Genomic DNA, 27,659 nt, shown 5'->3' with positions numbered 1-27,659 from the left:
CTAGAGGCAAAGAGACAAACTAGATGACTTCTCAAGTTTTTATGCTTAGAGGACTGAGTCTGGAGATTCACACAATCTCAGGCTTTCTCCCTGCTGCCCCCAGACCCGCAGAGCCCCGCCCTGGCCGGCGGAGGTGTGCTGGGAGGAAGGCTGCTCAGAGCCTCGCTGGCGTGTTTTCTCAGCGGTGCAGGACCGAGAGAAACCCTGTGGACATAGTTATATAAATCCTGCCACTCAGCCCCCTCCTGTTACCTCTGCAGACCGTTTTACATATTAAAGGGGGTGGGGGGAGGCAAATACAAAAGAAAAATCAGCGAGAGAGCGAACAATCCGGACGCGGGAGGGAATCCACGTGGTCATCGGTCTGTAAGTGATCAGGGCAGCTACCCTGAGGCAAGACCCCCAGCGCCGCACGCCAAACGATCGCAATGGCGAAACCTTCCACAACAGGGTGCTTCTGTCCCCCTTAGCGGCGTCTGGGGGCTGCCGTTCAAGATTCTCTGCCACGACCCCCACCCTTTTTGCACCTAGTCAACCAGCGACGTAACCAGGGACTCTGGTTCTGTGCGCGCGCTTTGCAAACCATCTGGGCTCCATCCTGCGCGGTTGCAACGACGATCGATGCGGGAAGAGTTGGGGGGAGTCGGAGCTGGCCGGTCGCCTGCCCTTTCTCTGCCCCCCACCCCACCGGTCGCTCCGCACGAACGTTTCCGTGGTGGAGGGACGCCGGCTTTCAGCACCAGGAGGCCTGGACCTTCTCTGGAGACGCGCGGGGCACCCTCCAGAGGACGCGAGCTGACTGCAACCTGCTCCCCGGCCCTCCCTCTCCTCCCCGAATCCGCCGCCCGGGCTGCAATGTTACAAGCTGTGCGCTGTGCCTGTGCGGGAGTCCAGGGAGGCTGCGTGACCTTCCCGCGAACTCCATCTCAGCTGGGGGGGTGGAGGCGGCCCCGGGGCCTGCAGGCTGGGGATCGATCCCCAGCTCAACCTACTCAGGTTCTCGCGGCGCCGACCCCTCCCTCCCGGCTCTGCTTCCCCAGCCTCGCAGGCTTTTAACGCCCAGCTGGAGGCGCCCTCCCCGCCTGCCCGCAATAAGCACACCGGGTGGAGATCCACCCCCGCCCTGACCCCCTCCTCCTCCCTCTCCAAGCCCCACTCGGAGCTCCCCTCCGCCCCAGGGATCAAAATGCCCGGCCCTCCCCCCTCTTAATCAGAAACGTGCTCGCGGGCCCCCGCGCTCCGCGTGCACACAGGGTCCGCTATGCACGCGGCGGCGGCGGAGCCGAGGAAGGGGCGGGGCGCTGCTGCCCGCCCTTCGCTCCGGGCCCCGTTAGCTCCCCAACTTCACTACGTCGTCACACCGCCTCGGTGGCCGGGCCCGCCACCGGCACGGGGAATGGCCCCGCTCACTGCAGGGGGCGCGGGAGACGGGGGTCCCCAGCCCCGAGCGCCCAGCAGGGGGAGGCGGCGGGAGCCCAGCAGGGGGAGGCGGCGGGAGCCCGGCCGCTGGCTCGCGCATTTGGGAGAGCGGCGGCAAGGGGAGGGGCTCCTCGCATGATGTTTGTAAAACGCGTGCACTGAAGGCCTGTCGGCCCCGCGCTCCAGGGACTGGGAAGCGCTTCTGTTTTGCACGCAGTACAATCGGGGGCCCTTGTCCCGCGGGCGTAAGAGGAGGCCGGCCCAGCCTGTGCCCGCGCCCGCGCCCGGCCCGTCGGCCGCGCTCTCCTGGAAGCGGCTGGGGCGGGTCGGTCCCCAGCGCCTCCCGGGAACGAGTGTAACCGGCCTGGGGCTCGCAGGCTGAGGCGGCCCGGCTCCCTCCGCCCCCATCCCCGCGACCCCTCCCCCCCGGAACCCGCGCTCCCGCCGGGGCCTCGCTTCCTCCCCCCTCCCGGCCGGCGCTCCGGAGGGCGGGGCCGCGGTTATCCAGGTTGCGGGGCTGCGGGCAGGCGGGAGGCGGCCCGGGCCTCGGGTGGCGCAGCGGCGGCGCGTCGGGAGCGGAGGCCGGGGCCGGGCATCCAGGTTGCGGGGCGGCGCGCGGGCCCTGCGCTCGGCATGGCGGGCGGCAGCGCGCAGGCGGCGGGGCGGCGCCGGGCGGCGTAGGCAGGTTCCGGGGCCCCGGCCCCCCTCCCCGCCCCCTGTGTTGTCGCCTCTCCCTCTCGCGGCTGCACTTCACGGGGCGAACATGGCGCACAGCTGTCGGTGGCGCTTCCCCGCCCGGCCCGGGACCACCGGGGGCGGCGGCGGCGGGGGGCGCCGGGGCCTGGGGGGCGCCCCGCGCCAGCGTGTGCCGGCCCTGCTGCTTCCCCCCGGGCCCGCGGGCGGCGGCGCTCCCGGGGCGCCCCCCTCCCCCTCGGCCGTGGCGGCGGGAAGCGGCGGGGCCGCGGCTGCAGTGGGAGCGGCCGCCGCCTCGGCAGCCCCCTCGGCGCCCGCCTCGTCCTCGGCGCCGTCATCGTCCGCGGCCCCCGCCGGGCCGGCCCTGCTGCGGGTCGGCCCCGGCTTCGACGCGGCGCTGCAGGTCTCGGCCGCCATCGGCACCAACCTGCGCCGGTTCCGGGCGGTGTTCGGGGAGAGCGGCGGGGGAGGCGGCAGCGGAGAGGTAAGGCGGCGAGGAACCCCGGCCCGGGGTCCCGACCCTCTGCGGGGCCTCCCCTCCCCCACCCGGGCCGGGGAGCATCCTGACTCGGGGACCACCCTGACCCGGCCCATGGCCTCCCGTCTCGGGAGCCCGAACGTGGGTTCCCCGGCGCCCGCCCGGGGTCTGAAGCCATCTGGCCGAGGGCGCGCGCCCCCACCCGCCTTCCCCTGACCCGGGCCCGCATGCCTGGCACGGACCCCTCGCCGGGCTCCCCATCCCGGGGCTGAACCCCTCCTCCCCTCCCCAGATTACCTCATCCAGCCAGATCCTCCCTCCTCCCTCCCTCCCCGGGACCTGCTCCTCCGCCCGCCTCCCTCTGGGGCAGATGTTCTGCTCTCGGGGCAGCGCTTCTCTTGGGCATCTCTCCGGCGCTGGCCTCATCCGGGCCACGCTCTTCTACCCCGGGGGGCCCACGTCCCTCCCCACACCTCGCTTCCCAAAGCCTGCCGAACCCCCCGTGCCGAACCCTCCCTGCCGACCCCCCCCTGCCGACCCCTCGCTCCATCCCGGCCCAGGTCCTGCGCTCCCAGCCACTCCCCCTTCCCTCACCTCCACCCCTCACCCTTCTCCCGCCCCCACCCGCCAGCAGGGACCATCCATGCCCTTGCCTCCTGCTCCCGGCCCCCCTCCCCGCCCCTCCCCTCCCCTCCCTCTGCTCGGTGCCGCCTTGCACAGCAGCCCGCTTGCCCGCCTCGCAGAGCTCAGCGCCAGCCGGTGGCAGCAGGGGCTTCTCTGCCTCCGCCCCACGCTGTCCTCCCCTAGAATGAAGGCTTGGTGGCATCTTGGCGGGGAGATAGTCCACTGTCCCCAGGCTCAGAGGAGCAGCTCCTCACCAGCCCCCCGAGAGGAGGCCCCGTGCGGGGAGGTGTTTGGGGGGCTCCGCAGCCCCTTCCCAGGGGACGCAGCTGCTCCTGCCCCACCCCCGGCGCTGCGCTGGGAGCGCGCAGCCTCCGACCTGGCTCCCTCCGGGCCTGCTCCTCTCCGACATTTCTTTATTGACCCCCCTTTTCCCCGGCCAGCCCTGGGCATGGCAGGGGTGGGGGGAGCGGGGTCGGCGTGAGGAGAGGAGATAAGGGACAGGTTTCCTTCAGTGTGTGGTGGTGGTTGGCTTTCGCTGGGAAAAGCGGGGCTGGGAAGCACAGTTATTCCTTAGGAAGACTTAGGGTTCTCCCTCCCAGTCGAGACCCTTGCCCTTCCCATTAGGACGGGGGTGAGGAGAGGGGAGCTTTGATGAGCGCTGCTCAGCCTCCTTCAGCAAAATAGAAAGTTGCCCTGGGAGGGGAAGTTGAGTTCAGGTTCAGCCAGGGCCTTAGGCATTTATTTTCCGTTGGATGCAGGAGGGGGGAGTCTGAGTTGGGCGGGAGGAGAGGATGAGGGGGGCTAGGAAGAAGAGCAGTTGCTAGGGGCTCACACGAAGGAGGGCATGGGGTTCTGCTCCGAGTGTTTTTGATTGAAACAGAAAGGGAAAGATAACCAGGCATTTCCTGCGTGCCTGCCGTTGGGGCGCACAGAGGATCCTGGGCAAACCCCTGGCCACGGCTGTGCCCCGCACCCCTTAGATTTCGCACAGACCCTGGGGAGGAGATCCCAGATCTCCCGGCCCCTCCCTCCAAGGAGCTGGCCTTTCCCAGCTGTTAGCCTTCCTGCCTCCTTTTAAAAGTCGTTTCTAAGGCAGCTCGATCCGATCCGGAGGCTGACTGCAGCCCGCCTGGTGATGGAGCGAGGAGGACATGATGGGGGCGTGTTCCTTGCTGTGTGGCTGGCTGCGGCTCCCTCTCCCTGCCTCTCTGCTCTCTCTCCACCTCCTTTCCCAGCCTCCAGAAGGCAGCTGTAGTCAGCAGGGTTGCTTGAGACTATGTTGGATGCTGTAGATGACTATTTTTTTTGAAAGGCCAATTCTGTATTTTTTAAGCTAACAACACAGATCCCATGTAGTTGGAGAACCAAAGGCCTCATACATGACAAAAAGACTGAACCGTTCAGGTTACTTGCATGGAGTTGGTGCTTAAATGTGAGTTGATTTTGCTTTTCTAAAAGATACAGCAGCAAAAAAAAAAAAAAAAACATATCATTTACCTGCTTATTTTTAAAATGGAGACTTGCCTGGCTATATGTGGAATTTTAGCCCCATGTATATTTGCGTATGATAAGAAAGTCCCTACTAGGAGAAGTTAGTCTATTGTAAGGGGCCCTGAGAAGTGGTTTCCTCTGGGTTAGCATGATTATGTGTTTTGTACAGAAGGATCAGGTTCACATCCCAAATGTTATCACATATTCAAAAACAGGGTTTCCACAGTTCCCAAAGACAGCATCTTAAGAGACTGTCGAGAAAGAGCCACCTGGATTCAGGGACCTAATGTCTGGGCACCAGGATATTCCATCTTTGGTCTTCGATGTACCACCTTTCAAGTTTCCGTCCGAGCTCACATCTTCTCACCTACGGCATTGTGCGCCGCTGCGGTATCCAGCGAGGGAAGCCTTGTCAGGAATTGCAGTTGTTCCACATAAGTTATTTCATATTAGTAAGGTTTTGCCTGAACAGTAGTTGCTACTTCATTCTGAGCAGAGTGGCCAGCTGCTTACTCAGACGCCCGTCCTTTTTCTGCCTTGGGCTGAAGTGCGCTGTTGTTTCGTGGGTACGCTTTTCACGTGATGGCTGAGGCGCCCGCGCATGGGTTGGTGGTTTGGATTAGCGCTAACCCAGAGTCTGGCTTATTGCTAACCCACCATGCTGATGCCCTCTGACCGCGTCGTCTTCAGTGTAGAAACCAAGCATTTTGTTACAGGGTCTCACAGATCGATGGTGAGGCCGACAGGGGGTGCTGGGAGCTCCCTGGGCAGCACCCCCGCAGAAACCCACGGTTGTTTCCGGATTCGTGCGCAGCTCTGTCCTCTCACTTGGATTCATGAACACGTGGCTTGTGACCCATGAATCAGGATTGTAACTTGGTCACAACAAAACCTGACTTAATACTAAGAGGACGAGTGAGCGGAGGTGGGTGACGGGGAACAGAACTTCCAGGCCGCCTCCCTGTTTAAACTCCTTCAGCCCCGGAGGCTCGTCCTGCGTTGATGCGCGTTCCTAACGCCCCGCCTCCGGTCGCGCTCTCGGTGGCAGCTGCACATGAGCTCTTGAGGGCCACATTCTGTCAGAATGGGATTATTTACAAAAACACAGGTGTTGCTGATCTGCTCTGGCTTTCTGTGTGACAGCTAGGAAGTAGCATTAAAGTTTGATTTTCTTAAAAATGTATTTTTATTGATTTCAGAGAAGGGAAGAGAGAGATAGAAACATCAATAAGAATCATTGATCGCGCCCTAACCGGTTTGGCTCAGTGGATAGAGCGTAAGCCTGCGGACTCAAGGGTCCCAGGTTCGATTCCGGTCAAGGGCATGTACCTTGGTTGTGGGCACATCCCCAGTGGGGAGTGTGCAGGAGGCAGCTGATTGATGTTTCTCACTCATCGATGTTTCTAACTCTCTATCCCTCTCCTTTCCTCTCTGTAAAAAATCAATAAAATATATTTTTTAAAAAAAGAATCATTGATCGGCTGTCTCCTTCACACCTCTCCCCTCCCCCACACTGGGGATCGAGCCCACAACCTGGGCATGTGCCCTGACAGGATTCGAACCGTGGCCTCCTGGTTCATAAGTCGATGCTCAACCACTGAGCCATACAGGCCGGGCATAAAGTTTGGTGTTTGTTGAGCGCTGTCATGCAGGAATCCCAGAGCCGTGTTTTTGGGCCTTTCTTGTCGCCTGCCCAGAGTCAGCGCCCCGCGGCACTGAGGGTTGTCTCAGGTGGTGTTAATGTCACTACTCTGCCATCTTAATACATAGGACACATCTCCGCCAGCTGGAATTGGAGCTGTTTTGATATAAACCCCAGAAATGGTTTATCAACAATGAGTCTCTGTTTAGTAACTTCATAATTGAATTACTTCCCCTACCACCTCACAAAACATTAAAAGCAAACTTTCCACCCTGCTCATAAAATTTGGCAAAGCTTAATTAGAAATTAGCGGACTCCGAATTGCAGTTGTGCCTGATCCGCACGCACTCAGAGAAGGGAAGCTGAAGTGCAGTGCGCGCGTTGTGTGTGTTTGCTTTCATTTGAGGGAGACTGAGGTGCGCGCTTGGGTTGTGCTTCGGAAAGATGGAGAATTCTGCAGTTCTTTCCCTGTTTATCGGGCACATGGGCAAGAGTGGGCGTTGCTCCTCCATTGCCCGCGCAGCAACCGCTACGCAGGGAGAAGGAAAAGGCGGCGAGGACGCTCGGCCGCAGTGGGAGCCAGTGGGCACGGCCCTCCTCACTCATCTCGTGCAGTCGTGGGGCCTCAGGCAGTTCACTGATTTTTACCCTCGAACTTCTGACCTGTGAAATGAAAAGGTGAGCTTCACCTATCAGCTCATCAGTCCTTTTCTACCCCAGTGCTCTGATTGCTTTCTGTTATCTTAATTTTTTGGTGAAGTCAGAATTTCTTATTCTGAGTTTATTTAGAGTCAGAGTCAGGGAGCCTCTATTTTTTTCTTGTTTTTAAATATATTTTTATTGATTTCAGACAGGAAGGGAGAGAGACAGAGAGAGAGAGAAACATCAATGATGAGAATCATTGACCGGCTGCCTCCTGCATGCCCCCTACTGGGCATTGAGCCTGCAACTCGGGCATGTGACCTTGATGGGAATCGAACCCGGGACTCTTCAGTCTGCAGGCCAACGTTCTACCCACTGAGCAACACCGGCTAGGTCTTTGGTTATTTTTAATGTCAGATTGTACATTTGCCCGTTTAACTGGCATCATTGGGAGGGGAACTATCAATGGTAGGAAAGTTTTCTTTGAGTGAACAAAATATAAGGACTTACCTGTTGGGAAAAGTTCTTTGCTGAAGTTGACTGATTTTAAGTATAAGAAAAACGAAGATCAAATTTTAAAAACAATTCATCTGGTGTTTAGAGTCCCTCTTGTTTGGTTAAATCTGTCTTCATGGTTCAGTGTTGTGGATTCATGGTTCGAAGGGGAAGCTATTTTCAGACTCGGTGTTGTGTCCTAGAGTCTAGACGTGTGAGCTTCTCAATGAAAAGAAGAATCCCGAAACGGATGTATTTGTGAATCCAACGTGATGGCCACCAGGGGGTGGCTGTGATTGTGCTCTGAGAGGCGGTGCTTTGGTAGGTACCGAGCATCAGAAGGTGGTCTTTAGAACATCCCTCTCACTGAGCACCGCGCGAGGTAGTTTACCTTCCATCTAATTACCTGAAGGCACAGGCTCCTGTAGGAAGTCATTATTCACAAAATCATGATTCATCTTCTGCCTGGAAGTTGGGAAAAGAAAATACCCTGGCCCCGACTCAGTTCTCGCCTGCCCACTCACCGTGGAGCCCTGTGCATCGAGCTGTGCGGACTCCACTCGCACCCCTTCCAGGCCCGAGGCTGGGGGGTGCCCTGGAAGGGGTGCCTCGGTCTTTGCTTGCTCCCAGGCACCACATCCTCACTCCATGCCTCTCTTTGAGACTGTGTTTAATTGTAGGTCTCCTAATTAGGAGCTCTCTGTGCCTGCCCACCTTCCCCTAGTGTTGGCAGGGAACTTTTTCTAGATTTAACTGAAGCCTTCTTGTCACTTCCCGTCCTTCTGCCTCGGTGGAGAGTCCAGGGCACAGACTTTGAGGAGGGGGAAGCTTGGGCCTGTCACTAGTTTGGGGAGGAGTTGTTCTAGGGTTGCTGGGGGGGAACCTTTTTTATGCATATGTTGCTTTCCGGTATTAAGAAAGTTCAATTACTCTGACATGTGGCATCTACATTTTAATAGGATTCTGAACCCTGTAGGCACTAGGAGGAAAGAGGGGGCTAAAGAGTTCACGTTAAAAAGTATTTGTTTGGCCGAAACCGGTTTGGCTCAGTGGATAGAGCGTCGGCTTGCGGACTGAAAGGTCCCAGGTTCGATTCCGGTCAAGGGCATGTACCTGGGTTGCGGGCATATCCCCAGTGGGAGATGTCCAGGAGGCAGCTGATCGATGTTTCTCTCTCATCGATGTTTCTAACTCTCTATCTCTCTCTCTCCCTTCCTCTCTGTAAAAAATCAATAAAATATATTAAAAAAAAAAAGTATTTGTTTGGGTCTTAACCAGTTTGTTTTTAAAGCTTGATAAGTAAAAACTTATCTGGAGTAAATCCCAGGCTGGTGATTTTTATGGACCGGTAGGTTGTGAAGACAATCAATCAATGCAATATTACTTGCTCCTAAAAATAAATTGTATCAGGTTTTAAAACATAGACTGAATGAAAGTTAACTGAGATTTGAATGAACTTTTTCTTTTTTTAAATATATTTTATTGGTTTTTTACAGAGGGGAAGGGAGAGAGACAGAGTCAGAAACATCGACAAGAGAGAAACATCGATCAGCTGCCTCCTGCAAATCTCCCACCGGGGACATGCCCGCAACCCAGGCACATGCCCCTGACCGGAATCGAACCTGGGACCTTTCAGTCCGCAGGCCGACGCTCTATCCACTGAGCCAAACCGGTTTCGGCTGAATGAACTTTTTGATTAGAAAATTCTTTGGGAAGTTCTAGAAATTACTGAGTTGTTAATACTCTTGTAGGCTCCAATATTTCTTGGGAAGTTCAGGAACTGGAGAGGCTTCTAGCGTAGGTTCAGAATAGGCAAAAAACATTTTCTGGAAAATGGAGCTTCACTTTAGTTTCTGTTATGTCAGTGCTCAAAACACAGCCTGTCCTTTGGTGGGTCGATGTGCGGCCGGCTGGAGGAAACGCACTCTTATTCGGAAAAAGGGGTCTTAGCGCCTTCACCTGGGCCCAGAAGATTCATCGATCACATCTAGATGAGAGGTGAGGCAGGCAGACAAAGGGCTACTTTTTTGTTCTTGTCATTCGCTGGCTGTGAAGAAGGCCGGGAGAGTGAAGAACAGGAGCTTTATGGCATGCCTTACAGAGAGCTGGCTGCCCCTTCACCTGAGCGGGTGGCTTCATGGCCGCCTCTGATTGCTGGCATTTATGACCGGCGGATGCCCCTGGCCCTGTGGCTGAGGTGGATTACGTTGGGAACGGAGAGGGAAAAGGGGTCTTTTGTTACTCTTTTCATTTCCCCCTCAATCAGGTCTCTTAGAAAGCCCCGAGGAAAGGCACAGACTCTTGGACCAGGGAATGACATCCCATAAAATGGTTCTTTATGTTTTTAAAAAGGATGAGCTGCTTTTCTTGACCTATCCAAAGAAATCCATACTACCACTGTTAAATATTTCAAGGAGCTTTGTACCTTGTCAGGTTACACGGCAGGGGAAGCCACCGGCGGTAGACTCTGCCAGACATTGACTTTTCACGACGTTTTGAAGACATTGAAAGGAGGATTTTGGTGTGTGACTTGACGTTGTGTTGGGTGACCTAAACTCCCTCGTAGGGTTAGTACAGAACTTGTCAGAGGCCAGACTTGGTTTAACTTGTTAGATGGTGAATGTACTACCCTAATGAGTTTTAACAGTTAAAGACAGAAATGTAAGAGTTAGTTGACAGTTTTCTGTGCTCTGTATGAAAATTCCCCTTTCTTTGAAATGAGTAGTTGTTTTTCTATTTGACAAATAAACGGAAGGGATTTCCCCAGATAGCTTGCCTTTCATACTGCTGCAGCAGTGCCTTGTGTGGTACTGGGGTAGGATTTATCCTACAGACATTTATTTCTGGAGTTGCGGGTTCTCCCATATATTATCTCTGTTTCCTTGCATTTCTGTTTTTGTATTTGGTGGGAATGTTTGGGCATGGACTTGTTGATGTCTTTTAGCTAAGAAATGTGAACCTCTAACATGCGAGCTGTTTTAGAGAGCCACCCTTGGCACCCATGCTTTCTTATTTTATGGCATTACAGGAATTGGGGCTTTCTGTCTTAAACTAGGAGAGTAATGTTACTTGTGAGGAATGTTTTTGGAGAAAATTTTTTCATTAAGCTCTCCTTTGTACTATCTCATTTCTTAAAACTGGGGAGAAATTAATCACAAATATCTGTAATATCTATACTGAGAGGAATGAATATTTACTTGCGCCTATATTCAAATTCTGTCCTCCATGAGTATTAACGAATTTTTAGATCAAACACAAACGTGCAACATTGTCCCTAGATTATTGCCTTTAATTATAAGCAGTAAAACCATGTGGATAGCATCTCTTCAAGTTTAGTTAATGAGGAAATCCTTTTGTAATCTCTCCAGCTAGGATTTTTTATTTATGCATATATAAATACCTGTGCAAAGGGGGAGACTCATTATCTAAGCTGCAATAGTATGAGATAATATGACACTGTGGTCTCATTGAGATCTGTTAAAATCCTGGGCTCTGCATTTAGGCGGCCTAGGTTCAGATCCTGACTCCGCCATTGATTAGTTGAATGACCTTCGGAAAATTTCTAAGCCTCTCCCTGCTTCGGTTTCCTCATTTGTAAATTACCAGCAATCATGCTTAATAAGATTATTGTGAAAATCAGTTGAAATTATGCATGCAAAGTACTTAGCATTTTGCCTGGTGGTAGAAACCCCTCATTATTATTAGGATTCAGAGATTTAAATGACATGAATGCTACAATCTTTTTTTCACCAAGATAACTGGTTTTCATGACTTTGAGGTGTACAGATACTAGTATACCTACTTGAGTGCTATAATCATGACTTTCGAATCTTCTTTTTTTTAAAAAAAATCCACCTGAGGATCTGGAGGATTCCCCCCCCCATTGATTTCTAGAGAGTGGAAGGCAGGGAGGTGGGGGAGAGAGAGAGGGAGAGAGAGAGAGGGAGAGAGAGAGAGAGAAGGGAGGGAGGGAGGGAGGGAGGGAGGGAGGAAGAAGGAAGGAAGGAAGGAAGGAAGGAAGGAAGGAAGGAAGGAAGGAAGGAAGGACGGAAGGACATCCAACGAATGAATTGGTTGCCTCCTGCACATGCCCCTGCTGGACCGGCAACCGAGATACGTGCCCTTGAACAGGAAATGAGCCCAGGACCCTTCTGCCCGCAGGCTGACGCTTTAACTACTGAGACAAACCAGCTAGGGCTAAAATGTTCTTTCTTTTTTTAAAATATATTTTTATTGATTTCGGAGAGGAGGGAGAGGGAAAGAGAGATAGAAACATCAATGATGAGAGAATCCCGGATCAGCTGCCTCCTGCACACCCCACACTGGGGATCGCCCGGGCATGTGCCCTGACCCAGAATCGAACCGTGACCTCCTGGTTCATAGGTTGACACTCAACCACTGAGCACTCTGGTCGGGCTTAGAATGTTCTTGATTTTAGTCTGATTATTAAGTTCATCAGTAAGCTAGAACCACACTGAAGGCCAGCCATTCATCTTGGTAACTGTGTACATTGGCGCCCACCTAGAGCATAATTAGAGCTAAGGCCGAAAGGGAGGAGCAGGAACGGGACAGTAAATAGGAAGGTGGAACCCTGCGAATACAGAGCCTCCACGAGGTACAGAGTTGTCCGTCAGGACAGCTGTGTGGGAGTGCTGCTTTGGTCGCTGTAACCAGTGTCCTTATGTTTTGTTTTGTTGTGTGTTTTTTTAATGTATATATTTTTTAATTTCCTTATTGGTTAAGGTATTACAAATGTGTCCTCATCCCCCCATTAACCCCCACCCCCCCCCCCCCCCACTCATGCTCTCATCCCCCTGTTGTCCATGTCCATTGGTTTGCCTTATATGCATGCATACAAGTCCTTTGGTTGATCTCTTCCCCTTACCCCCGCCCTCCCTTACTTTCCCTCTGGGGATTGATAGTCTGATTGCTGTTTCCTCTGTCTTTGGATCTGTCCCTGTTCATCAGTCTATGTTGTTCTCTATATTCCACAAATGAGTGAGATCATGTGGTATTTATCTTTCTCTGACTGGCTAATTTTACTTAGCATAATGCTCTCCAGTTCCATCCATGCTGTTGCAAATGGCAATAATTCCTTCTTTTTTTCCGCAGCGTAGTATTCCATTGTGTACATGTACCACAGTTTTCTAATCCACTCATCTGCTGATGGGCACTTAGGCTGTTTCCAAATCTTAGCTATTGTAAATTGTGCTGCTATGTACATAGGAACATGCTCAAAGTCACTAATTATACGAGAGATGCAAATCAAAATGACAATGCGGTATCACCTCACACCTGTCAGAATGGCTATCATCAACAGATCAACAAACAACAAGTGCTGGAGAGGATGTGGAGAAAAAGGAACCCTTCTGCACTGCTGGTGGGAATGCAGACTGGTGCAGCCACTGTGGAGAACAGTATGGAGCTTCCTCAAAAAACTAAAAATGGAACTGCCATTTGACCCAGTGATCCCACTTCTAGGAATATATCCCAAGAAGCCAGAAACACCAATCAGAAAGGATATATGCACCCCTATGTTCATAGTGTCCTTATGTTTTACGGTTGTGAGTACTTGACAACCCTCTGCAGCAACTCTGAGGCTCTTCAGGGTTTCTGGTCCCCAGGTTTAGACCCATTAGTCTATACTTGGGAACTATTTGACATTTGTTCTCAGATTTCTGCTTGCGGGGAGTAAGTCTACAGAGAGCCGTGCAATTAACAGTGTAATTACAGAGGAAATGCTAAGCTGTCAGTTACAATTTCTGGGGGTTGGAACTTAATTGGAGAAAAATAACCACAAATAGAAGAGTCGAAAGCATTAAAGTTTTTGATTTTTCAATTACAGTTAATATTCACTATTATATTATTATTATTTTTTAAAATATATTTTTATTGATTTCAGAGAGGAAGGGAGAGGGAGAGATAGAGAGAAACATCAATGATGAGAGAGAATCATTGATCGGCTAACTCCTGCATGCCCCACACTGGGGATCGGGCCGAAACCTGGGCATGTGCCCTTGAACGGGAATCAAAACTGGGACCCTTCTGTCCACAGGCTGATGCTCTATCCACTCAGCCAAACCAGCTAGGGCAATATTCACTATTATATTAATTTCAGGTATATAGCGTAGTGGTTAGACATTTGTGTAACTTAAGAAGTGATCCCCACAATAAATCTAGTACCCCCTCTGACACCATAAATAGTTATTATTCACGATATTCCGTATGCTGTGCTTTACATCCCCACAGATTAAAGTTTAAGAATAACTAGTAGCGGATAGTATGCTTAAGAAGGAAAAACACAGTTCTGCTTTATCTCTCAAAAAAAAGGTTTGCTGAAACACTTAATGTACTCTCTTACAGAGGCAGAAACGGAGGCACAGACAAGTGAACAGTTTTCCTTCAGTCATGCGGCCAGTAAGCGGCAGAGCTAGGCTTCAAATCCAACCTTGTGTTTATCTGAACGCTCACTCATCTTCTCTGTACTGTGCTGTCTTCAACTCCTCTTCTCACACCGTACAGTCAGCTTCTGAGCTTGTCCCTGCTGTTTGCGAGTGTTTATGTAATCTGGCCATGCTTTTCTGTTTTTACTGCCTACTTTAAATTTCCATGGCTTTTGCATGGATTGTTACCATAATCTGGCTGCCTCCCTTTTCACTGTACACAGTGTTACTCATGGTTTTCTTAAATTCACTTCTGATTATGTCACTTCCCTCTTAAAATCCTTTGACTTCTCACTGAATATAAAGTAAGATTTAAAATGATCAGCCCTGCAGTTGTACATTTTGAACATTATCTTTTGAACACACATTCACATTTATGTGCTTCCATCATATTGGACTACCAGTCGGTTGTATGGCCTCCACACCTGTGTGTACCTGCTTTACACCTGCTGATGCCTCTTCTGGGCCCTAAGCCTTTCCCATCATGCCCTCCCTCTGGCTCATTTCATTTAGCTTTCATGACTCAGCTCAGATCCAGATCCCAGCTCCATGGAGTTTTTACAGATACCACTGCTGGTTGAAACTCAACTTCTTATTTCCTGTTTTATTTGCTTGTTTGTTTTTGGTACTTTACACGTACCCTTAAAGTATTTACTTCAGGATATTTTTTTTTTTTAAGTTGATTTTTAGAGAGGGAGGAAGGAAAAGAGAGAGGGACATCGGTGTGAGAGACATTGATTGATATGAGAGACATCGATCAGTTGCCCGAGGGGATCGATCCCACTCAAACCACAGCGTCTGGTGGGTTTTTTATATCTGTCGTTCCTCCATTAGGTTGTGACTTCTTGAAGACGGGCCATTTCTAAGTCATTTATGTTGTATATTGTTTACAATGGTGACATTTCATATAGTTTATCAGTGAATGTTTATTGAATTGGAAGTTGATGTCGTTAACAACTTTTAAGAGTACGTTGCAAGGACATATTAACATAAGCTGTAATGTACAAGTCTATTAGCAGGATAATTTTTTTAGTGTGTTTTTAGAGAGACAGGAAGGGAGAGAGATAGAGAGACAGAAACATTAATGAGAGAGGAACATCATCAATTGGCTGCCTCCTGCATGCCCCCTTCTGGGGATCGAGCCTGCAACCCTGGCATGTGCCCTGGCCGGGAACTGAACTGGTGACCTCCTGGTTCCTGGGTCTTCACCTAATAGCTGAGCCACACGGCCGGGCAGCAGCGCAATTTTGAGAAAAAAAATGTTTTTGTTTTTTTATTTTAGAGAGAGCTAAAGAGAATCAGTTTGTTGTTCCAGTTAGTAATGCACTCACTGGTTGCTTCTTGTTCCCTGACCGGGGATCAAACCCGTAACCTTGGCGTATCAGCACAGTGCTCTAACCAACTGAGCTGCCAGGCCAAGGCGGGAAAGTTTTAAACAATAGTAAACTGACAGGTATCAGAGGAGAGTCTTTAGAGCCATTGTACTGATTGGGTTTAAAAGTGATGTCGTGCTGCCCGAATGGGCTGGCACCATCGCCCACAGGTAACCGGGCCCTGAGCCTCCTGGAGTGCTGCTTCCATCTCTAGGCTCCTCAGCTTACATGGGGAGGACACCTCGGAGACGGTTCTGAGGAGACGCCCAAAGACGGCTACGTAATTGGACGTCAGTCCTGGGAGGATCGGTTGGGAGAATGGAAGGTTGAGAGGCAGCTTCATAACTCTTCAAAAAACATGAATGGATCCATTATTAGGAATAGTAACCGTGGTAGCTGTAAGGTTCCCAGATTTTACGATCTTCTCTGGAGGTGAATTTTTCAAGTACAGTCCTGCCTATGTATGTATGATATAAAATGCCCTTTCAAGCTAACTTCTCATTCTGTGAGTCAGTAAGTATATTTTTATTCTGATCCTGGAGGGCATGGATCAGGTTTTGTACTTACTGATGTCGACCCAAGGGTCCTTGGGCCTCATTGGCTCCCTAAGAAGTATTTGTTCGAATTGTCCATTTATGGCATAATGAGCTTTCAGTAGTAAATGCCGGAGAAATGCTATGGGATGATTTTATAGTGGTTTTATAGGTTTTAGTAAATGGGGCTAGGAGAGAAATCCTAAGCATTAGGAGAAGCCAGGGCGAACAGTCGGTGTGGTTTCAGTATCGGAAACGAGTAAGCACCTGTAGCTTTTATGCCCATTTTCAGGTGTAGTTTAGAGAGATGTGCTGGTAAGGCCCTCGCTGCTCGGGGATGCATTATTAGCCAGCGCTTTGTAAACCCTTTCCCATCCGAAGTGAATTTGCCTCCTGTGAGTGAGGATTGCCAAGGCCTCTGACCCTTAGCTCCGAGGCTGTGTGGAGGGCTGCGTCACTCAGAATGAAACCTTGAGGAGAGGTAGGGTTGCAGAGCGCATTTCCTGTACAGTCAGACTGAAAACGGAGTTGGGATTATTCATGTAGATTACCAAAGGTCTGGGCAGACGGCTGTTAAACACCAACTTGTTTCTTACCAACTCTTAGTTCTGAAACCTTGATTGGGTTATTGAAGCTTTAGGACCTTTTAATTTAGTACTGGAATTGTGCATAAATTCCTTCTATTGGTGAATTGATACTTCATTTACTTAAGGTTACTTACATATAATGAATATTTTCTAAGTTTCATGATAGGAAATGCTGCTCACTCTTAACCAGATAACCTCATAAAATGGAGTTCGAAGGCAAAGCTGGACTGGCACAGGAATTCTGCAAGTGGTGGCAGAGTGAAGGGCGGCTGATGCCCTAATTGTAAAATTGGGTGTCCTTTGGGAAACTCCTGGAATTGGGAATATGGAAGATTCATACTTTTTCTATAACTTAATGGCTCATACAGGTGTAATTCAGAAAGCAGAGGATAACTCTTATGATTCTTTATTCTATTTGACCGACTAGTGTTGGAGTAAAAAAAGAAATATCAGGGACTTGGAAAAAACAGGTTAATGCCCATGATGCAAGCTCCTCAGAACGTGACGGCGAACTTCCAGCTATGATTTGGTAGTCAGAGGAAGTCTGTTGGTTTTTCGAGATATTAAGAACATAGCCCTGGCTGGTGTGGCTCAGTGGATTGAGTGTCCGCCTGCAGACTGAAGGGTCCCGGCTTCAATTCCGGTCAAGGGCACATGCCCAGGTTGCGGGCTCAATCCCCAGTGGGGGACGTGCAGGAAGCAGCCAATCAATGATTCTCTCTCATCATTGATGTTTCTATCTCTTTCTCTCTCCTCCTTCCTCTCTAATATAAAACATAGTAACAATGAATTTTAAAAAGAACATAAAATTTCCCAATTCATACATTGAACATTAATTCCTAAAGAATATTAGGTCAAAATTGTGTTGGCTGACTTGGTAGCTTTGTTTTGTTGGCAAAGGGAATGTTTACTTCTGTCATCTAACTTACCATGGCTTCAGAAAACCGACTCCTGACAGAGAACTGTTCACCTGCAGAGGAGAGTGAATTCCTCAGGGTTACTCTTGTTGCTGTTGCTCATTCAGCAGCTCATCTTCCCAGAAGGAAAGATGCGATCTAAGTTTGCTCCAGGATAAGAACAGCAAGCTGGGAGGAAAATTAGAAATCTATAGTCGGACTTTGTAGTTGAATGAACATATAGTGCAAAATGAAGTTAGCTCCTTACAGTTGGCATCCGGGGGATTACAGCCTCTTATAATAAAAGCCGTCCCTGAGAACAGTGCTGGTGTTTAATTTTCCCGCCTGTTCAGGTGGATCTGGGCATTTCTGCTCCTTTCCTATTACACCGAGGAGAAAGCCTGTGAAGGTGATGCCAGCAGGTAGACCAGCGTAGGCTTGGAGCCTAGGAGTCTGCACATACACCTTTCTTGCTATTTCATTTTGGTTTTTCAGGATCCTGGCAAGTAATTTGGGGCATTGCCAAGAACCTGTATAGCTTACTATCTGATGTAATGAGTTTATTTTGCTGTTTCTTTTTCCCAAGACAAATGAGCAGCTTCCAGCTCCCCCTTCTGAAGCAGGGTGGGCAGAGTACACCTGCCATTTGCTTACCTGTTTGAGCGTCTTTGCTTCTTGTTCTTGTTGAGCTGAAGTGAGGGTGAGGGGCACGTGAGAGTTGCTAGGTAGAATTCAGTTACATATTTGAAAACACATCATTCTTGTGTGGGTGGAAATTTTACCAACTGTTACTGAAGAACCGTGTTTTGACTTTGTACTGTTCAATCCTAGGTGACTTTTGGGGTTATCATTTCTCAATATCAGGCAGGAATTATATTGAAAACAGTCTAGTCCTACCTGGTGTGGCTCAGTGGATAGAACGTCGGCTTGCAGACTGAAGTGTCCCAGGTTCAGTTCCAGTCAAGGGCACACGCCCAGGTTGCAGACTCGATCTCCGTTAGGGGCGTGCAGGAGGCAGCTGGTCAATGCTTCTCTCTCATCATTGATGTTTCTATCTCTTCCTCTCTGAAATCAATAAAAATATATTTAAAAAATAATAAAACAGTTTAAATCTCTTCCTATCTGTTATGCATTCAAGCAACCATTGTTCTTTTTCGTGCACCAAGAGCAGAGAATTTGGATTTGCCCTACCCCTGCCAATCTGTTGACAAGACAGACGTTAGTTCAGTAACTGCATAACTTTCTTGAGCATTTGGGTTTCAAAACTATCTTGGCTTACGAAGTTTATCTCTTGGTGCCTGTATATTTGACAGTGCTTGGCTATATTATACTGTTCCCTTCTTATAGATTTAACCGCATTATTGTTATATTCCACTTTTTGGAAATGATACAGATGCTACTATATTTTCCAGCCGTGTGGCTCAATGGTTGAGCATTAATCTATGAACCAGAAGGTCACTGTTCAATTCCCGGTCAGGGCACATGCCGGTTGAAGGCTTGATCCCCAGTGTGGGGCATGCAGGAGGCAGCCGATCCATGATTCTCTCTCATCACTGATGTTTCTATCTCCTCCCTCTCCATCTCTGAAATCAATAAAAATATATTTTAAAACAAATGATGAAAGAGTGTTTGCAAAGAAGTTGCTCTTCCCCCTAAGTGGCATTCATAGAGGACCAAGTGCCAGGGCATTGGCATTGCACAAGTCCCTTCCCGTATGGAAATTACTGTGTAATTTCTTCTCACCAAGCTCATCTTAAAACAGCACGACTGTTGGTCCTAAGATTATGTATGATGCTTTGCAAGATTCTTTGGGAATCGCATGTAACAGTCAGTGTTGGGAGTATTTCAGGTAGTGCTCTCGTCGACTGCTTTACTGATTCTTGGGGCAGTGACACCAAGTGTAACGGGAGTCAAGATAGATTTCTGTTCTTAAGGTGGTAGCTGTCCCTTCCTTCACAAGGGATCTTAGGTGCCATCGTGTCCTCTGCTGCCTTCTGCACTCGCCACTGTGTCTGCGTCCCATCCCTGCTCAGCTACTCGGGCTCGTCTCTGCACTTACCTCCTCTCTCCCGCATCGGCTTTCTCACCACTGGCTTGGTCTCATCAACATATAAAACTATCCTAATATAATCCTTTTTTAAAGTACATTTTAAAAATAAGTACTTTTATTGATTTCAGAGAGGAAGGGAGAGGGAGTGAGAGATCCAAACATCAGTGATGACAGAGAATCATTGGTCGGCCGCCTCCTGCACGCCCCACACTGGGGATGGAGCCCGCAGTGCGGGCGTGTGCCCTGCCCGGGAATCCAACCCTGACCTCCTGGTTCATAGGTCGACGCTCGGCCACTGAGGCTCGCCGGCCAGGCTCTAATCCTTTTTAAACAACCTGACCCCATGTCCTCCTCTAGCTTATACCCAATTTTCTGCAGCTTTTCACAGCAAAACTTCTTGAAAATGCGGTCTCCACTCTCTCACCGTGTATCCTGTCCTCAATCACTCCAGCTGGGCTTTTACCCCCGTGACCACTGAGAAATCTCTCACCAAAGCCCGCAGGGCCTCTCTCTGGCCACACTGAGTACATCACTCTCAGTTCTCGTCCTAGCGAACCCCTGGGTAGCGTTCGGACCGGCTGACCACTGGCTTCTTGCGTCTTTTCTTGGGTTCTGCAACACTGCGCTTAACCTGCTTTTCTTCTCACCTCGCGGTTCCTAGTTCCCAGTGTTCGGTGTGGCTCCCTCGGCTTGCTTGTCCAGAGGGCGGAGGCACGCTCCTGCTGCGTGGTCTCCGGGTCTCATCTCCGGGCCGAGGATCGTCACTCTGTCTGTCTCTAGGCGCAGGCGTGTGTAACCATCTGCCTGCTTGACATTTCCGTTTGGCTAATAATGGCGATGGTCAGCATTTATTCATATTTATTGTGGGCCAGCAGTATTTCGAGTACTTCACATGGGTTATTCACCTGATCTTGACCGCCCTCTGAGGTGGCCACTGTCTCCCCGGCAAGGGGACAGGTATGCAGCGAAGCACCTGAAGATCCAATAGGCGTCTTAGACTTCGCATGCTCACCGAGTCTTGTTTTCGGCTCTCTCCTTCCTCACTTTGGAATGACTTTGCTACTTACCCAGTTGCTCAGGCAGGAAATGTAAGAGTTATCCCTGATTTCTCTTTTATTCATATTCCGAATAACCCATCAGCAGAGTGTTTCTACATGACCTCCAGAATACCATAAACGCAACCTCTCGTCAGTTCTGCCCCCAACCCCCACACTTAGCCATTACAGTCTTTTGGCTCCTTGGGCATCTCCTCGCTTGTGTTCTCACCTCACTAACGGCTGTTCTTCACACAACAGCTTTGTGCGCCAAGCGTGAACCGCCCCACGTTGCCATCCTTCGAAAGTCAGCTGAGGTTTTATTTTTCCTGCAGTGGGTTTCCTGGCCCTTTTTCCTTAACCAGGGTAGGTAGCTCTCTGCTGTGCATCTGGATCCGTCCCTCTGGCATCGCGGGCATCACACTGTGTAACAGATATAATTTATTCACCTGTTGTTGATAGACTACCAGGTCCTTAAAGGCAGAAATTGCCTTTTATCTGTTTATCCCTTCACCCTGAGAGGGAGCACATACACTGTCAATGAATGAATGGGTCTGTCCTCCAAGCCTGAGCGTGCTCTGTATGCATTCTTAAAAGGACAGTCACATTGTCTAATTCTTTGGAGCCCATAGTATATCTTACAGTGCTGTTACCACAGTAGGTACTTAATGTTTTTTAAAGTTATGGATTGCTTTTCCTTTATTTTCATTTTACAAACTTCTATTGAGTGCCAACTTTGTGCTGAATGCTAGGAATACAAGGATGAGTAAGTGGAACTGCGTGCCTCGGAGAGGGGACATTCTAGAGGACACAAACGTGACCACATTTTTAGTCCCCTGTGCTAATTAAGTATTAGTAATTGTGTGTGTACTATTATGTCTTTAAAATGCAACCTCAAGACCATGGTCCTTTAGAGCTTGTAGCAAGACACAAAGGGAAATATGCCAGCAGAGATGAACTGGAGTAAATTCCCAAAGCAGAGGGGTTCCTTTTTCTTTTTAAAAAAATATCTATTGATTTCAGAGAGGAAGGAGAGGGAGAGAGAAACATCAATAATGAGAATCATTGATTGGCTGCCTCCTGCACGCCCCTTGCTGGGGATCGAGCCCTTGAGGAGAATCGAACCCTGACCTCCTGGTTCATAGGTCGACCGTCAATCGCTGAGCCTCGCCGCCACGCCCTCTTTCTTAATTGGAGCTGCTGAGATGACACTACGTCTTCATGTTTCTTCGTCTTTGGTTGTCCACAGTCACCTCAGTTCTCCTGTGACCTCCTCCTGTGGTGACACCATGTATGATGATAGCAAAACTAGAAGTCTCCAGAACAAAGAGTTTTAAACGGTATCAGGGTGGTTTTGATACTTCACTGTGTGGTTATTGATGTTACTTTCAGTTGATTGATCAATAAACCTTTATAGTTGAAGAAATTTGATTTTTTCAAACTCTTAAGACGGAACAATGTAGAGACATAAGGGTGCCGAGAGGGTGCCACGGGGCGTGGTTGAGCTGCCCGCGACTCCAGGCTCTGAGAGCTGCCTGCCGCGTCTCTTGTTAAAACAGAAGGAAGGGTGTGAGCAGGTGTCCCGGGCCTTTCAGCCCTGAGGCCAGAGCAGTGGCGCTCATTGAGCAGAAGAGTTTCCAAGTAGCTCTGGGCTCCGCCCTCACCCGACAGGCGAGGAGCTCGAGGTGAGTGAGTTCTGCTCTCACTGCGGTACATTGGGGAGAATGTTTGGAAAGAACTAAAATCGATGTGGTTGGGTGTAGGGAGAAAAAGGCATTGAGGTCTAGCAGGTCACCGGTATTCTTAGAAACGGTGTCACACCTGATCACTGCCTTTGATTTAGATCGTGATGACCTAAACTCTGCTTTCTAATGCTGGAGAGGTGCCTACTTGACAGACTGAGCGATGGAGATAGTGCCATTCTTAGGAAGAATTTTGAAATTTGTTGAATATTTCTCCACAAACCATAGGAGGAAGAATGAACTCTTCCAAGATTTAAACAAATTTTAAATTCCAGAATATGAATAACATAGTACTTTATTTTTCACTGACATTTAAAAAAAATTTTTTGTATTAATTTTTAGAGAGGAAAAAAACATTGATGTGAGAGCCGAACATCAGTCGGCTGCCTTCTGCATGCCCCCCCTACAGGGGATCAAGCTCGAAACCCCTGGCATGTGCCCTGACCCAACAGGAATCCAGCCTGCCACCTGTCAGTGCACAGGATATCACCCAACCCCCTGAGCCACACGGGCCAGGGCATTTTCACCGACATTCTACTGCCACTTGGTTGTGAACGGAGGCCGAGACGGTCCCAGGCCTGCTTGCCTTCTGTGCTTATTGGGAGCAGGAGCCATGTCTTACTGATCTCTGCATGTGGTGCGGATAGCATCACTGTCCCACTGACAGATTCTGAATGGTTTTTGAGTGAATGAACAAGTAAAAGAAATAGCGCTTATTTGAAAAGTTGACTAGTGGTACATAATTTTTTTTAAACACAGAATTTTATGTATTTTTCTAAAACACCTTCATTATATTCATTATATTGCCCGGCTGGCATCAACCTATGAACCAAGAGGTCACCAGTTCGATTCCCGGTCAGGGCACCTGCCTGGGTTGCAGGCTCCATCCCCAGTGTGGGGCATGCAGGAGGAGCTGATCGATGATTCTTTCTCATCATTGATGTTTCTTGCTCTCCTCCCTTCTTCTCTGAAATTAATAAAAATATATTTTTAAAAAATAAAAATAACATAAAATGTCTTCATTATATTTTATATGTAAACATTATCTTTAATAATTATTTTGGGTTCACTTATGTTTAATGGAAAAAATATTCCTATTGCTTCATCACTTACAAATATAACCAGCTATTAAAGAATTAAAATTCTGCATTAAAATATAAGTTATCCAATTTTAAGATACTTATGAATAAAGTAGAATTTACAAATAAAGGTATGTTTAGAAACTCTCAAATAACTGGTTGCCCTAGAGTTAGAGATAGGAGTAATAAAGAAATTCTATACATTTATTGTTTATATAATTAGATTTCACTTAGGAAGTGACATTAATTGTGTTCTTTAAAATTTTTTATTTTTAAATTGCAGTTGCTGTACAATATTATATTAGTTTCAGGTATACCACTGTGTGATTAGACATTTATATAACTTACAAAGCGGTCACCCCGCCAAATCTGGTTCCCATCTGACACCGTATAGTTATCACCATATTATTAGCTATGTTCTCTGTGCTGTGGTTTAGATCCCTGTGACTGTTCGTATTTTTGGGGGTGGGATGACATTGGTTAATAAAATTATGTAGGTTTCAGGGATACAATTCTATAATATATCTTCTGTATATTGTGTGCCCACCATCTCAAGTCAAATCTCCTTCCATCACCATTTATCCACCTGTTAGTCTCTCCTATCTTCCCCCACCCCCGTTACCAGACTGTTGTCTGTCTATGAGGTTGTGTGTTTGTTTGTTTGTTTGCTTGCGGGTTTTTTTGCTTAATCCCTTCACCTTTTCCACTCAGCGTGCCTCCCCTGTGACAGCAGTCAGTCCTTTCTCTTTATGAGTCTGTTTCTGTTTTGCTTTGTTTTTGTTCCTTAGATTCCACATATAAGTGAAATTCTATGGTATTTGTCTTTCTCTGACTGGCTTATTTCTCTTAGCATAATATTCTCCAGATCCATCAACACTGTCAGAAAGGGTAAGATTCCCTTTTTTTACGGCCAAGTAGTATTCCATTGTGTAAACGTACCACCCCATGACTGTTCTGGCACTACCGACTTGTACTTCTCAATTCCTTCACTTTTCCCCCACACTCCCTCAACCCTCTCCTGTCTGGCAGCCATCAAAATGTTCTTTGTGTCTGTGAGTCTGTTTCTGTTCTACTTGTTCATTTCTTTTGTTTTTGTTTTTTTTAGATGCCGCATATCAGCGAACTCATCTGGCATTTGTCTTTCTCTTAGTTCAGTCAGCACTATACCCTGTTGGTCCAGCTATATTGTTGCAGATGGCAAGATTCATTCTTTTTCATGCCTGAGTCATATTCCATTGTATATATGCACCACTTCTTTACCCACCCATCGATTGGTGGGCACTGAAGTCCCTATTGTAAATAATGCTGCAGTGAACATATGGATGGACATGTCTTTTCAATTGAGTGTTTTGGTTTCTTCGGATAAATACCCAAAAGTAGAATTGCTGGATCCTTTGTCTCCTGTTATAGCCTTTGTTTTAAAGTCTATTTTGTCTGGTATAAGTACTGCTACCCCAGCATTTGTTTGTTTGTTTCCATTTTCATGAAATATTTTTTCCCCATCCCTTTCTTTCAGTCTGTTTGTGCCTTTCTATCTGAAGCAGGTCTGTTGTAGATGGCATATGTAAGGGTCTTGTTTTGTTATCCACATAACCACCATATGTCTTTTTGAAAAAATATATTTTTTTATTGATTTCAGAGAGGATGGGAGGGAGAGAGAGAGAGAAACATCAATGATGAGAGAGAATCATTGATCGGCTGCCTCCTGCATACCCCCTACTGGGGATCGATCCCACAACCTGGGCATGTGCCCTTTTACCAGAATCGAACCCAGGACCCTTCAGACCTCAGGCCAACGTTTTACCCATCTTTATCCACCGAGCCAAACCAGTTAGGGAGCCACCATATGTCTTTGGAGCATTTAAGCCATTTGCACTTAAAGTAATTGTTAATAGGTATGTAGTTATTGCCATATTATTATTCACATTTTTAAATCTATCCCCCCCCCCCCCCCACTCCCCGCTTCTTTTTAAAGAAGTCCCTTTAGCATTTTCTGTAATGCTGGTTTGGTGGTGATGAATTTCTTTAGCTTTTTCTTGTCTGGGAAGTTCTTTATCTGTTCTTTGATTTTAGAATGATAGCTTTACTAGGCAGAGTAATCTTGGTTGTAAGTCCTTGCTTTTCTTCACTTTGAATATTTCTTGGGACTCCCTTCTGGCCTGAAATGTTTTTTTAGAGAAATCAACTGGCAGTCTTATGGGAGCTCCCTTGCAGGTAACTAACTGCTTTTCTCTTGCTGTTTTTAAGATTCTTTCTTTGTCTTTAACCTTTGGAATTTTAATTTTGATGTGTCTTGATTTGGGGTCTCTTTCAGTTTATCTTATTTGGTACTCTGCACTTCCTGGACTTCTGTGTGTCTTTCCTTCACTGAGTTAGGGAAGTTTTCTGTCATTTTTTCCAAATACATTTTCAATCTCTTGCTCTCTCTTCTTCTTCTAGTACCTCTGTAATGCCAATATTGGTACACCTGATGTTGACCCAGAGGTCCCTTAAACTATCCTCATTTTTAAAAAATTGATTTTAGAGAGATATAGGTAGAGAGGGGGAGAGAGAAACATTGATTTTGTTATTCCACTTATTTTTTTAATATATATTTTTATTGATTTTAGAGAGAAACACTAATCTGAGAGAGAAACATCGATTGGTTGTTTTTCACATGCAACCCAACCAGGAATCAAGTGTGCAACCCAGATATGTCCTGACCTTTCGGTGCATGGGATGACACCCAACCAACTGATCCACACTGGCCAGCGCTGTTGTTCCACTTACTTAAGCATTCATTGGTTGATTCTTGTACGCACCCTGGCTGGGGATCAGATCTACAACCTTGGGTATTGGGACAATGGTCTCACCAACTGAGCTAGCCGAGTATGGTAAACGATCCTCATTCGGGGGATTTTTTTTCTTTTGGCTGTTCTGATTGGGTGTTTTCTGCTTGCTTATATTCCAAATGCTGATTTGACCCTCTGCTTCATCTGCTCCACTGTGGATTCCCTGTAGATTATTCATTTCAGTCAGTGTATTTTTCATTCCTGACTGGTTCTTTTTCATGTTTTCTAGTTCTATTTTATGTTTTCTATCTCTTTGTTGAAGTTCTGAGTTCCTCTACTCTTCCCCTAAGTTCATTGAGCATCCTTATGACCAGTGTTTTGGACTCTGCTCTGGCAGATGGCTTGTCTCTATTTTGTTTGGTTCTTTTTCTGGAGTTTTGTTCTGTTCTTTCATTTGGGACATGCTTCTTTGTCTCCACTTTTTGGCAGCCTCCCTGTGCTTGTTTCTATGTGTGAGGGAGAACTGCTATGTATTCCAGTCTTGGTAGAGTGACTTTATGTAGCAGGTGATCTGCGGGGCCCAGTGGCACAGCCTCCCAGGTCACCTGAGCGGGTTGCTCCAGGTGCACCCTGTGTAGTTGCAACTCCTGTTGTAGTTGAGCCTTTATCGCTGTTGGCACATCAATGGGAGGGATTTACCCCCAGGCTGATCGGCTGCAGGGACTGGCTGCCGCCACTTTAGAGGGTCAGCTGTGCAGGTCACTCCATGGAGCAGGACTCACGTTAGTGGGTTCAGTACCTGCTGAGTCCGCCCCTGGAGTGTGTCACTCGTGGAGGTGGTTAGGTGGTGCTCTGACATGGTCTGAAGCTGTCCACTGGGTGCGCTGGCTCTGGGGCCTGCCGGGAGGTGCAGGCCAAGGTCAGCTGCTGCCTGTGCCTTGCCAAGGGCCACTTGGCATAGCTACTTGCGCTGGGCTTGGAGGTGCCTGGAAGAGGCCCAGCTTCGAACCAAGACGGACGGCTGCTAGTGGCGAGCCTGGGGCCACTTAGCCAGAGAGGTATGGGACATGCTGAAGACAGATGTGGCTTGCATGAGAGATTTTTAGGAAAGTTGGCAGCGTAAGTCAAGACAGGCCGGTTCTATGGAAAAGCCACTGGAGGGGGCTTCAGTGGACCTGCAGGTGGGGGTGGGGAGGACTGGGTCTTAGGGAATCACCAGGGCTGGGCAAATAGTGAGCCAGATTCCTGAAGACTTAGATATTGCACTGCCTATTGGCTCTGTGGTGGGGAGGGCTCAGACAGGAACAGTGGCCTCTGCCATCACTTCTGTCTGGGAAAAAGCTGCCCCTTTAAACCTCACCCTAACGCCAGACAATTTAGTTCCTCCCTGTATGTCCCTGATCCTTTCAAGTTGCTGCCCCAGTGCTGGAACTCAGAGGGAGTGAATCCAAATAAGTCCGTGCATGGATCCTTTAAGAGGAACTGCCTGGGACTCCAGCAGCCTGAGTCTCCCTCAGCCTCAATCCCTGCTGGTTTTTATTGCCAAAATTTACCGGGACTTCAATTCCCAGCACTGGAACCCTGGCCCTGTTGTGGGGCTCTACAGCCAAAATATCCCTTTTAATTTAAAAAAATTGATCAATTGATTGATTGATGGATTGATTTGA

General features: G+C 48.6%; 1 protein-coding gene across 14 annotated transcripts in view; it reads left to right on the top strand.

Moving 5' to 3' along the window:
- The first annotated feature begins 2,120 nt into the window (after positions 1 to 2,120).
- KMT2A (lysine methyltransferase 2A) overlaps positions 2,121 to 27,659 on the top strand; it is a 95,099-nt gene continuing 69,560 nt past the window's right edge. For 3 of the 14 annotated variants that reach the window (XR_004970267.1, XM_036324135.1, XM_036324137.1), the window contains exons 1-2: positions 2,121 to 2,596; positions 4,548 to 4,646. Coding sequence is in view for 13 of the 14 variants with exons in the window: in XM_036324135.1 (XP_036180028.1) it covers positions 2,183 to 2,596; positions 4,548 to 4,646 (513 nt within the window). In the remaining variant the exon portion in view is untranslated. The remainder of the gene's footprint in view (positions 2,597 to 4,547; positions 4,647 to 27,659) is intronic. The other 11 variants (XM_036324125.1, XM_036324134.1, XM_036324129.1 and 8 more) reach the window with 6 other exon arrangements.

The sequence above is a fragment of the Myotis myotis genome, unplaced genomic scaffold, assembly GCF_014108235.1.
Source record: "Myotis myotis isolate mMyoMyo1 unplaced genomic scaffold, mMyoMyo1.p scaffold_m19_p_10, whole genome shotgun sequence".
NCBI lineage: Eukaryota > Metazoa > Chordata > Mammalia > Chiroptera > Vespertilionidae > Myotis > Myotis myotis.
This window is presented reverse-complemented; position numbering and strand designations above follow the sequence as displayed.